This window comes from Dunckerocampus dactyliophorus, chromosome 21 (assembly GCF_027744805.1).
Source record: "Dunckerocampus dactyliophorus isolate RoL2022-P2 chromosome 21, RoL_Ddac_1.1, whole genome shotgun sequence".
NCBI lineage: Eukaryota > Metazoa > Chordata > Actinopteri > Syngnathiformes > Syngnathidae > Dunckerocampus > Dunckerocampus dactyliophorus.
The window spans coordinates 2,877,887-2,891,582 of record NC_072839.1 but is presented as its reverse complement, the minus strand read 5'-3'; the positions used below and the strand labels follow the sequence as shown (position 1 = coordinate 2,891,582).

Sequence of the window (13,696 nt, the reverse complement as noted above, 5' to 3'; positions counted from 1 at the left end):
TCACACTCGCACGTCTACATGCTCATCATTCAAAACCTGCTCTTTAAAACACAGGCAGACTCCCCTTTTATCAGCGCACGTGCACAGAGCATGTGCGCCGGTGGGTGAGACGTCGCAAGAAGAGGCATTCAAAGCGCTCAACAACACCTTATTCGTTTTCTGCTTCTCACTGTGGACATTATTGGCGAGCACCAGAATGAAATTTAATTATTGGACATCACACAATCCAAACACATACATACCAGCGCTTGCACATTTAAGCTGCTGCTTATCAGTTTTGGGGAAAAATATTTTATCTTTTAACTGCTGAGGGCTCTTTTCGATAGGCCTTTGTTATTGCTCTGAGCCTTCCGGTGTGTGCGTGTGTGTGTGTGTAACCTGAGAGCTGCCTGGCAAAGCCCAAACACACTAGTCCACACACACATCCACGCAGCAGGTTCTGTTTAATGGAAATGAAGTCTTGTTTTGGACATGTACAGACTCTAATGTTCTTTATTGACACAGAGCTTTTAAGCCATGGCTTTGACGCCCGCCATGCATTAATTTGAGGTAATAAACACCTCGGAACGTGAACACAGAGAGCGTAATCCAAGACGCAACTGAGACATGTAGGCAATGTGTGTTTCATTGAGGGGATGTTGTAATGAAATCCTCTGATTTGAGGCTGATGTACTTTATGCGTTTGTGTGTTTGTAGTCCAAACACACACCGCACATCCAGAATGTTTTTGCCAAAAAATGCACCACTTTTGCTTTTCCACTAGACATGTCAGGCTGTCAATGACATCAAGCGACAGACACTCGCATGTTTTTGGTGTGTAATGCGATGATAACATCCCGGTCTGATTGTAATGCAATTGTGATAACCAAGTGAGAGGATTACAGTGACCGCTTAACAATGCAATGAAAGCAACCAACGCAAAGTCGCTAATGTGCCTCGGGGAGAACTGGATGAGCAACCGTGTGGTCTTGTACTCACGCCAGCTTGGAGTAAGGATGCTGGAGGTTGATTCAGTGTGTGTGTGTGTGTGTGTGTTGGTACTTCCTATTAATCTGGCTGCTGTGTTGTTGGCACCACAGGTTAGTGTGCTGGAAGCAGGGCAGAAACAAAGAAGCAGGAGGTAATAAACAACACATGGATCAAGGATGAAGTCAGAGGCGGATAACCAATCACCCTCACGTCTCTTATTGCTCCCACAAACACCCCCCCTTTTTTTTTTTTTCGCTTATCTCAATTTGATAATCCGACGTGGCCGCTAGTTGAATGCCTTGACTGCACCGTTTGCATCACCAGCTGCTCATTTCCGCCTCCATAATACGAATTAATAGCGCCATCACACACTGCAACCACTTACCTTTATGAACTTGTACCTCCTTTTGAAATGAGCTCCACATTTTTATATGGACAATCTATTCTTAATGGTAATCTAATGAATCATTATTTGCATCACTGATTTCTAATTTGGCCACAGCATTAAAACGTGTCGGCACTGTATCAAAAGATGTTGCCTTTTGACTGCTGCTGACTTGTAAATACTTTGAGCCCTCTAGACATGAAATAACACCCCTGTAGTCACTTTTACACTCATATTACCCAATATAGTAGACATGATAAGAAAATAAACAAGACTCCTGCTTGTGTGTGTTGCTACTAGGAGCTGAGTGAAGAGGGCAGACAGGAAGTGATGTCAGAGGTTAAGAGTTGAGTTTGAGCTTAGCATGCATTACGGCCGCAACAGTAGCCCGTGTTGGGGGTTATTGTGCCTGTTGTAAGATCATTCAAACCTGCAATAAAAGCCTGTCGATCAAGTATGGTGCTTGTGTGAACATTGCAGCGACATTACTGGCACCTAGTCACCAGTGTAGAATACAACATCGTCACGTGTTTGCATTTTCTGAATGCCTTATTTGTATTTTACTTCAAAGAATGTCAAATTTGCACTATTAAACCACAAAACGGTATGATTTATTAATTCAGATTTTTAAGGATTACTGTATATTGTTCAATGACTACCTATCTAAACAGTTTTCTTACCCTGTTATATTATTACGGCCGGTGTTTTTCAATTGTTGGGATGTTTCCAAAGGCATCATTGTATGCTAATTGCTTCTTTGTAATGTGTGGTTTAAAAAGTTATACTGCCTGCACAAGTTTGTATGTCTAATTGCCTCTGCTCCAGTGATGTAATTATTTTATGGTGCCACACACTGGTGCTGGGCTGTGTAATGGAAAAATAGTGTTCCACTTATTAACTTTTAATAAAATGAATGGTTTATGACAAGCCGTGGCCCCGCCAGGAGATTAGCACAGCCGTGTCATGCAATAAACAAAAGTAACTGGCAGGTGTAGTGAGTGTTGCGTCCTTTCAGCATCAATTAGGAATTACAGCCCTCTCGACGCTGGAGTTCGTAATGGAAAATACATTTGGTATGATTGAGCATGACACTTTTAGGTAAAAGTCAAGAGTTCTGATTCTGCCTCATCACTCGGCCATTCGAACCGTGCTCGGGCCCAGTTAACGCCTGAAGTTAGCTCTTATCCGAGCTTGTTGGGTGCACTTCCCCTCTGTCACATTTGGAAGCCATAACGATTGGTCACGTGCTCAATCAAATGGCCGAGTTCTAGAATGGCTGTAATGCGATAGCTTCTCATTAGTTCTTAATGATAACCGCCACCTTTCTTGTCAGAAATAGACTCAAAATAATCCAGTCAAAACCACACGAGAGCACGTTGACATGCGCAATAAAGACGTGCCATTTGATAAATACAATCACTACCCTCAAGTTAAAAATGAGAGGCACCACCTTGTACACTAGAAATAAACACAATGGCTTGTAATAATACTTGAAATCATCCACCAAGTCAGGAAAACTGTATGGCACAAGGACCCCAGGAGAGGGGTGGAGAATCACACCCAAGTCTGGCACGGTTCGAATAGCCAAGTGTGAGTTCAGGCTTAGTCTGTTGTTCGGTTAGGTTAGGTTTGGTTAAAACGGAGTGTCATTGCTCTTCTAGTGCAGTTCGTTTGGTCAGGTCTGAACGCAGTAATCAAATTCCAGTGAGGACCAAACCAGCTTGTTAAAGACAAACTGTCCTTAGTGAAATTTGAAACATGAACGCAATCCACTCCAATTTAATGTGATTTGACCCAAAACTGCATCATGGGGACATGACTACTTTTTGTTTTTTTAGTGTATTTGAGGTGTAGCATGATGAGAATCAGCTCCTCAAGTCCAAGTCCATGGTTCTTGCTCAGAAAAGGGTGGAGTTGGCGAGACTGTCTCTCAACTGGCCTGCCGGGAGGAGCTGGACGAAGTAGCTGGGGAGAAGGAAGTCTGGACTTCCCTGCTTAGGCTGCTGTCTCGTATAAGCGGAAGAAGATGGATGACTGGATGGATGGCCTGTTCCTCCACCAAGTGGAGGAGTTCAAGTACCTTGGGGTCTTGTTCACGAGTGAGGAAGGATGGTTCACGAGATCGACAGGTGGATTGGTGCGGCATCTGCAGTGATGCGGGCTCTGCATCGGCCCATCGCCGTTCTCACTTTGCCAGTCTGTCTGCGTCCCTACCCTCACCTGTGGTCATGAGCTTTGGGTAGTGACAAAAAGGACAAGATTGCAGTTACAAGCGGCCGAAATGAGTTCCCTTTTAAGGGCGGCTGGACTCTCAGAGATGGGGTGAAAAGCTCTGTCATCTGGGAGTAGCTCGGATTAAAGCCGGTTGGGCATCTGGTCTCAGGGCACATCCGACCGACAGGAAGCCATAAGCAAGACCTGGGACATGCTGGAGAGACTGTCTCGTAACTGGCATGGGAATGCCGGGGGAGGGGACGTCTGGGCTTCTCTGCTTAGCTTGTGCCCCCCACGACCCAACTGCAGATGAGCAGAAGAAAATAGATGAATGGATGGAGGTTGTAGCAGCTGGATCCTCAAATTGTCTCAAATTGAGGTCAGACATGCAGGATATTAACTTTTTAGATGTAACACATCCTATCCTTATCGACTATGGATCAGCATATCCTCCCAGTTGGTCTGAATGGATCGCATCCACTGTATTATATCTATCCACCTGCATGGCCCATCAGCAATAAGACAGCCGAGATAGCGATCAGTTATGCTATCTAGCCATCAGAGGCCAACTTGCGAAATAGATGGGACGGAAGGGAGGACTGGAAAAGGCCATATTAATAAAAACACCGTCCTTGGCGGGTGGCTGGTGTTGATAGTCTGAGTGCAGTTCCCAGGGTTTCTCACACTCTCGCCTTGTTTGTTCTCCTGTCCCTCCGCTTCCTCCTTTGGTCGTGTCGAAAAACCACTTCAAATGGTGCCGACTAGCTCCTCTGCCTGCTTGGCACTGGAATCTTTTTTTTTTTTTTTTTAAGTTGTCTTCTTCCTCATCTCCAAAGCTCATTCCTCTGTATCAACATCAAACGCCCCGTCTTGTCCAAAGACTTGAGAACAGCACTTCTTGTCATCTCACTCCTCGTCTCTCTGTTTACTCTGGAAATTGTTAGAAAATACATTTTGGGAAGGAGGCGGCTTATCCCACCCCATTAGAGCGTGATAGCTTCCAGCTGCGCGTTTGTGTAGCATATTTGTGTGAACAGCAATCTTCGAAAACAACTTGTCTGCGATATAGATCAGTTAATGCACCGTTGGCTGAGCGTGCAGTTGAGCTGCCTACACGGTGGCCTTGTGCATGTGGAAAAACTGAGTGATGATGTTTTTACACCACAATCAAGCCCATTTGCAAACATTTAAATCAAATACCCCCAAACGCCAGAGCAGCATTTAAATGTGCAGCGTAATTTTTGTCTTGCCTTTTGTTCTTTTTTTTTATTCTGATGCTACTTATTGATCATATTTCCTGCAACACATGGGAGGATGACGGGCATTTATTTAGAATCCAACAGGTTTTTTTTGTTGTTTTTTTTTTTTTTATCAGCACACACGCTCTTCTCCAGAATCCATTTTTTTCCTCTTGCTGCAAACATTCCCCCGAGCGCTTTCATGATAATTGAATGATTGGTCGGATAATAACTGTTGTCTGTGCCCAGACTATCTGGACATTAAAGACTGGCTATAAAAGAAGGCAAAGTTTTGATTAATGGCTTTTAATCTTGTGTGTTTTCTTTTACTACAAGAGAAACCAAATGTTGCACCAAGAGCTGATTAGCGCAGTGTCATGCGTCCCAAACTCCCAATCAAATTACTGTAGTCTAATCATCATGTTACCAGGCAACCAGCAGAGACGCATTGGATGAAGGCTGATTTCTAAATTAGGGACATTATGATGAATGTTGCTTAGACACAGTTGTGGATGTAGTTATTGCGCAAAAAATACAGTAACCCACTTCCTTGGGGGAAAAACGAGAATTAATTTATATTCTCTTTGTTTATCACAATGAAACCATTCTGCGCCCCAGGATGCAAATGGGAAAGTCAATTTACTTCTATTCCCACGATTGAACCCTTCCCTCTGCCCAGAAATCAATAAAAGTACGGTCCTGGAGTCTTTATATCATCCTCAGGAAATAGCCTGCTAACGAAGGTAGAAGTAAAAAATGTTTCATTGTGTGCGCTACTCCAGTTAATCTACCAAGAAGTTGTGACCTGCAGAGGCATTTTGTCTCAACCCAAAAATAATCACTGAAAAAACAGCCATACTAGAAACAAGCCCAAATTATTAATAATTATCAATAATATTAATTATTATTCTTGTAACTTGTGACTTGTAATATTGAGTCCTAAAATAAGAAATCGGGTCTCATTTTAAGCAAGTTATCGCACAGCTAAATTTAAATAAAACGCTCTTATTACAAGGTAAGAATTAAGCCAAATGCTCTTAGAAGATTCATAAATTGAGATAAATTTGTTTTTTAGGCTTGATGTCAGCAGAATGTCATTACATTTTGTAGATGTAGCAATATTGATCTTTAAAAGAGGCTTTCCCATAGACAAACCCACCCACAGTACATGCGTCTTTTTGGAATGTGGGAGGAAGCCAGAGTACACTTACTGGGAACAGATAGAAACTTCACCAATGATTTGAACCCATGTCGCCTGATTGTGGGGCCAACATGCTAACCGCTGGGACACTTAAAATGTGACTTTCACTTTCTTGAAATGTATTTTTTGCAGTGGGTGAGTGATTTCTGGCTAGGTTAGTACGCGTGCTACTGGCACGGTATCTAATGACGGTGTCTTCAGCGTCGTTTTCAAGCTCCGTGTGAATGTTTGTTTTAAAAACATTGTGCTCGGAGCTTTTCAAAAGTTCATTTCTTTCCCTCACCCGAAGCAAATACGGTATGATCCTGCCATCTTGCATCATCACCCATCAAACAGAATAGAGTTGCAACAATTGTGGGGCCTTATGAAATCTGTTTGTGTTTATCTGTTTACTTCTTGCACTTATTTCAACAGCGTAGTGTGTTTACTTGCGTGATAGTAAATAAAATGTCGCCTAATTAAATGCAAGATGAATTGCATTTATTGATGCAGTACATCATTGGTCAATTTTGCCCAGTATTTCAGAATCCTAGTAGCTTGGCTGACTTTTCTAATGGGATGTCTGTGCCTCTGCACACACAATCCTCAAAAACGGCTTCTCATTTTTAAGGCCAGAAGTGTGTTTTGTGTTGAGAATGTCTATTGACTGTTAAGACGTTAAACGTGCCTCTCATCCTAATAAATAACCCTAACCCAAAAAGTAAAAACGTACACAAAATCAGCGGGCATTGAAAAATGCTTGTTTGCATTAACGAGCAGTGAAACGCACACTCATGCCGCCCATACAGCGCACACACACAACCGCACTAGCAGTCTCTGCTAAACTAATCTAACCCGGCTAGCATCCATTCACGCTCCATAAGAAAGACGTTTCAACTTTTTTTTTTTTCTCCTGCAACTTTTTCCAGTGTTTCAGGTCACCGTCTCGACATGTTTAGTTCGGGAGGGGGCGGGGCTGGTGTCTGAGTGGCGTGCTGGCGATATGCTTCCTCCTCACGATGACAGCAGTTTGTATACATGTCGTCAATTTCTGCGAGATTCCACGTTTCTCAGTAGATTCCATATTTATTGGCCAATTCTGCGATTAATCGTCACAAGTTTCAGATTGACCAAGAAAATAATCATTGGTTGCAACCCTAAACCAGAGATACAAACATTAAAGTTCATGTACTGAGCCCTATTCTACTTTTCAGTTGTGTTTTTCTTCATTTGAACTTACTTTTGTGTTTTATTAGCATTACAAGTGAGCCAAAAGGCGCGCACCCTCCTCCCTGTTGAAGCAAGCTGGTATGTTTGGTCGTCACAGGCTGGACGTCACCACAGCTCATTGGGAGGCTGGTCCGGGTCCACCATGGAGCGCTTCCACCTCCGCCATCATTTGGCACCTCTCTCCATGTTTAAACTCCTTAATGGAATCATAAATCAGCACATTATGGTTTGATTTGGCGCAGTCAATCAACCACCCGCCCTTTCCAGGTGCCACTCAGTGGAATATCTTTCTTTTTGCACGGAACCTCGCCACATAGACTGCCAGGAAGGCTGACACGCTATTATACTCTTCATTCTTCTTCTACTGCTTACAAAGGACGCAGCTGGATAACTCCTGCATGTTTCTGTTCAATTTAAACAGTATATACCTCAACTGTTGCAAATGTGCACGTTTTTATTTAGAGATGGTCAGCGGTGACAGCGACTAAAACGCAAGTAAAGTAACACTTCGTTTATTGCAGTTAATTGGTTCCAGGCCCGACCGTGATAAGTCAATTTCTGCAAAGTAGGATTCCTTATTTATAAATGGAACATTTTCATAGCTGGAGCTTAGAAAACCTGTTTAAAACCTTCTAAATACGTTTGAGAGCATTTTAGAGCCCTCTAGACATGGAATAACACCCCTATAGTCACATTTACACTTGTATTACCCAATATAGTAGACATTGTAGCAGAAAATAATGCATATTAGACAAATAAGACATAACGTGTTAGCATTGGGAGAGTTTTTTTTTTTAATCTGGACAGCATACTGCCTGGTGGCTGTTGTCTGATCAGTGTGGCATTACTGACACCGTGATCAGTGTAAACTACCACCTCTCACATCTTTCAATAAGTCTTCTGAATGCCTTACGTATTTTCACTCATTTAGCCATTTTTATGCTTAAATGATTTAGGCCAAGAATACGTCAAATTTACTTAAATATGCATGCTTGCCCAATTCAACGTGTTTGAAAAGGAGTAGAAAGAACCGGAGCTTATTTATTTACTCCTCCACTTTCTCCTTGTCTCAGCAATTACTGAGAGTTTGCTTGACTTGTTAGTTTGATTGCTATGTCTTTGTCTTTGTCAGCTTTGTCTTTGCTGCATAAAATGATTAGTTTTCGAAGCATTTGCCATGCTATTGACCATGACGTTGCAGTTTGAACAAAGCATGTTTGCCGCTTGACCATGTATTGATTAGTGGTCACCTTGATCGTTTGTTTTCGTCAGCATTTGTGTGACAATGTACCCCCCCCCCTTTTTTTGCTTTTTTAAATGTCTTCTAACTCTTGTAACTCACCCTTCAGTACCACCCATTTTAGACTATTTTGACTGATCTTTCAAGGCACACAGAATATTGTGTTGTATGGCTATATAAACATGGAACCTTCCAAAAGACAGATTAGATTAGTTTTCCACCTTTTTCCCTTGTTTAGTAATCAGCAGTAGAACGTAGGTGAGTTTCAGGAAAATCAGTTGCCGACTAGAAAAGGGACTCACTTTGGCACAAATATCTAAACTACACAAACTTAACACCAATGAGGGGTTGTTTTACATCAAAATAACAATTTACAAATATGACACCAAGGACTATTTACCATTTTCACATTTGGAACTGAACTGTGTGCTCACGTGTGCGTGTGCATGTTACAGTTTCCCTACAATGCGTAACCGTCTGCATGCTACACTCCTCCACGCACCCTCTTTCCTGTCATGTGTTCTCTGCCGAGCTCTTATCAAATGCTTTTCTGCCACCTTGTGGCCGTTTTTGTGGCTTAAAATTGCTCTGAAATGAAATCCATGAGTGAAATGGAGCGTTGGTGGTGCTTTTTGAAGTTGTTTTTTTTTTTTTTCAGAAGGCTTTATAGGCGGAATAAGCGTTTCCCATTACATGAATTCTTAGCTGCGTCTTTTTGTCTGTTTTAATATCTTTAGAACGCACAAAAAGGAGACGTGTGTTCATGTCTCACATAAGGATTGTGGTTGATGGGCAAAATTCTAAAAACAAAAGTGCAGTTTTCCTTTAAAAATGTAATTATGTGGCTTCACTTTAAGTTGTTCGTTTTTTTTTTTGCCCCCAAGTACCAGCTGTGTTTTCCCATCAAACCGCTTCCATTAGGAGTCTTGAAAGGTGTATTAACAGTGCGCTAAAAACACTCTTGCACCCTAAAGTGGCTCTGCTAGAACCCCTAATTGCTTTTCACCGGCAGTGACGGCATTCCTCCAGCGAGAGGGCTTGTTTTATTATTGTTGGTTTGACCTTCCGCAGCTTACTTTTACCTTTGCACATGGCGATATGGGTTGCCCGTGTGAAATTACATGTTGCCCTCATTGGGACGGCGATTGTGCTTTATTTACTGCATGCTCGCGTTTGTTCAGAGGAAGAGGAGCATTTGAGTCGGAGCCAGCTTTCGAGGCCAGATGTCAAGAGGTCGTTCCACATTAGTGCTGCCGATCAATCGCAGGCCTTGCGTAACTCTCCTCCTCCTTTTGTCTGTAAAGGAAGTGGATTAGAGGCTGTTTTTTTGAGCGGAGACCTGGGATGATTAGTTCGGCCTTTTAGAATGCACGCACTCACGGATGCCTTCCAAACATGCAAAGAATAGACAGTTTGTTTTTCAGTCGATGCTCGTTAGTTCCGTTTTGTGCCAAATCGTCACAAATAAAGATGACGCCATGGTCGAGGCGGGCCTCGAAGGATTCCTGCACTGAAGCTGTTCTATCAACCAACCGGCGTGAAAGACGGACCTCCAGGTGATGATTGGTGACCTGCCAAATGAAGCTGTTTTCCAATGCAGAATTTGGCTGGCGATGGAGCCGTGTGATGTTTATTTATACAGTCAAATAGTGTGTCAGTTGGCACAATGGACCCACAACACCAATGTTCCCTGTTTAAAATTGCTTAACAAAGTTCATAAAAAAAAATCATTTGTGCTTTAGTTTGTGTAGAGTAGGCAGAGAAAAGCAATAGCTTAATAGATACTGTATATGTGCACACCTGCTCTGCTTTATCAAGCAAGAAAGGTGCGTTTTTATGCAGTTGGTACATTCCGTAACATCTGAAGTCAAGTTATTTAACCCAGGGGCTGCCAAACTTTTTCCACCGAGGGCCACATACTGAATAATGAAAGCATACAAGGGCCACTTAGATGTTTTGACACTCCATGTCAGCTTTGCGGCGTAGGTGAAAAAGCCTATTTTTACTTGTAGTATGAACTTGGATCTTGGCTCTAAATATCTTCTCATGATGACATATTTTGACTTAATTTCCCAATACAACTTTGATCCAACCTGTTGGAAAAATGACAACTTTTTGTTTCTGTTTGTATTTTTATAACAAGTTTATTCTTGTAAAATTGTAAAACTTTATCTCGTAAGAATATGACTTTTGTCTTGTAATATTTTGATGTTCTTCTTGTAAAATTGCAGCTGTTTTTTCCATTTGTTTTTTTCTTTCTTTTTGAAAATCTTATCATAATTCTGACTTTATTCCCATAATATTTTTACTTTATTCTAACAGTGTTATACTTTTTCTTATTTTATTTGTTTTTAGTAATTTTCTGACTTTATTCTTGTCAAATTACTGTAGATGTTTGGGTTTTTTTTGTTTTTGTTTTTTTTTTCATATATATTTTTAGAATGTGCTGCAGGCCAATAAAAAAAAATCAGCCTCGGGCCTCATATGACCCCCGCGCTGCATGTCGGACACCCTTGGCCTTACCCATGCACTACCAGGCAAAATGAAGTTATTTCAGTCTCCCTCAGACATTTTATTGGAGATTAACCTGTCAGAAAAGGCTTTTCCCTCAGGCCATTTTGCAGTATTAATCACTTGGACGCTCGGCTGAGAGCACTCCACGATTGAGTACATGTGAGTGTCTGCACACCCGTGTAGTTTGCCTCGTGTTGTGTTCGCGCCACACATGTTCACTTCAGTATGTTCTAATGAAGAGCCTGCGTGTGTTCCGGTGTAAAGTGCCACGTGTCCTGCTCACAATGTATTTCAATCTAAAAGATGGTGACATTCAGTTGTCTGAATTACACGATGGCAGGGAGATGTGGAGCCAGCCATCTCGTCTCTGCTCACAGTCTCCATTCCTTCATACCTGCTGTCTACGTTCACGTTCATTCCCGCGTTTGCAGGCTGCCACGATGCAACAGGTGGCGCTGTAGCCCCGGAAAACCTTCAGCTGAGGCGAAGCCGCCTCTTGAATATCACGCTTGAATGCAAAATTAAAAGGATTACCAAGAAAACAAGCCGATTTGGATGACGTTGAGGTGCACTGCGACATCAGCACCACCCATCGGAAGTCATCGCACTGCTACTATGGTTGATAGTTCTCTCTCGCTCTCTATTCTGCTTTTTATTAAGATGCCTGCAGCTGTCACGGGTATATGTAGGCCAGAAACACACACACACACACACACACACACACAAAGTGAAAGCCATTGAGAAGTAGGGCAGACAAGCAGGCTGTGTTTCCAAAGCGCTTGGATCTCAGGAGCAGACTTTCCCAGAGGAGCATCCTGTCATAACAGTCCTGATTGCACGCCATTCAGGAATGCCTGCAGAGTTAACCTCTCAGTGATGACGGGTCGCTAGTGATGTCATGACCCCCCCCCCCCCCCCCTCCACCCCCCCCCCCCCCCCCCCCCACCACCACCACCACCACCACTCCTACATTCATCTGTGCATGAAAGTGGGGGAATTGTCTGCAAGCATGCACGATCGCATTAAACGTCCTCATCCCTCATGTCTTTGATCTGTTCCAGGTGCAGTACAGTGATGCGCAGAGTGGCAAGGATTTTGTGACCTATCTGACCCTCTCCCCCGTGCAGATGACTTTCCACGGCACTGGGAGCACCCTCCAAGCTAGCCACGACCAGGTATATTTTAACGGTGACCTATGACAGTGAACGTGACATATGGTACAGTATTGTACAGGAGTGTCCAAACTTCTCCATGAGGCGCCACACAGTGATAAATGACAGGATGCAATTTTGCCACTTTGATATTTTGTAAAGCAACACATTTAGATATGCTAAGAAGTTATATAGTTCAAGAAAAGACTGGATCTCAGCTTTGTCAAATAGGTGAAAAAGCCTATTATTAGTGTGAACCTCGGTCTTTGCTATTTTATCCCATTTTTGCTGGGGTTTTTTTCCAAATACTTAAACTTTTTTCTCATCTTTTTAAATTTTCATCTTGTCATATTATGAGTGTATTCCCATATATTTAGACTTTATGCTTTTATATTCATTTATATTTATATTATTTTATTAACTTCCCCAACCTAATTTTCCAAAAATTACGTTATATTGTTTTGTTACCCATAGTATGACAACTTTTATAAAAATAACATTTTTTTTCTTTAAAATTTCAACTCCATGCTACTAAAATGACATTATTTTTAAGTTAAGTTCATTTTTGTAAAATTGCAACTTTATTTTTTCCTCATTAGAGTATGACTTTTTCTCAATATTTTGACTTCAGCGTCGTAAAATCACTTTTTTTTTCCCCACAACTATTTCAACTTTCTTCTTGTAACTTTATTCCCATTATATTTTGACTTTATTCTTGAAACATTATAACTTTTTTCCGCAACCTAATTTTCCAAAAATTGCAACTTTTGTGGTTTTGTTTTTCATATGACCTAACGTTTAATGAACATCTTTCTTTAGTATTTCGACTTATGCTACTAAAATGTTATTTTTCCTTTCAACATTACCTCAATGTGCAAGAACAATTGATGAGTCTTGGCTATGAAAAGTGAAATGGAAATTGTCGTTTTTTGTTTTCCTGCAAAGTAATGTACAACATTGTGCACCATTTGCAACGTGCGTTTATGCTTAATAACTGTTGAACAAAACTTACCTTGCATTGTGATTCCGGTTGCACTCTGTTTGGGTGGCGGGGGGCTGGTCCTGAAATCATCCAGAGCGTCTTCACACGTGGCGTGCCCTCAACTTTTCCCCTCCCTTTTTGGTTTTCTCACTCCAGCTCTGTCTTGCCTCCTCCTCGTATTCAAAAAGCAGACTCTTTGTCTTGTGTTGCCCAAGCAGAAAACCACTTGCTTACATTCTATCATCTAAACATAGGACGCCTCTTTGTTCAGCAGTCTTCAAAGCTTTAATAAAGGGCCAGCCCTGTGCTGAATGGGGACGGCTTACAGGGGGCTAGTGCCGCCGCTGCTAACTAAGAGCCAAGCCAATATAGGCCAGGCAGGTCTGCGTCCTCGGGACCTGTTGTTGCCAGGAGCACTGGGGCATGACCGACTGTTGGGGAAGGCCTTTTCTTTTGCTGCTGTCAGTACAGTGAGGAGTGCGCCCACAAAGGGAGCGCCCCACAATGAGGGATCAGCATCAGCAGCCCCCCTCCACCCACAAACATCGACACTTGAACAAAGTAGGCCGAAAGTCGATGCGGGAATTGGTCAT

General features: G+C 42.2%; 1 protein-coding gene across 1 annotated transcript in view; it reads left to right on the top strand.

Moving 5' to 3' along the window:
- Window positions 1-13,696, top strand: part of stau2 (staufen double-stranded RNA binding protein 2) — an 87,321-nt gene that overhangs the window by 44,197 nt on the left and 29,428 nt on the right. The window contains exon 13 of the mRNA XM_054766357.1: window positions 12,032-12,145. Within this exon, the coding sequence (XP_054622332.1) occupies window positions 12,032-12,145 (114 nt within the window). The remainder of the gene's footprint in view (window positions 1-12,031; window positions 12,146-13,696) is intronic.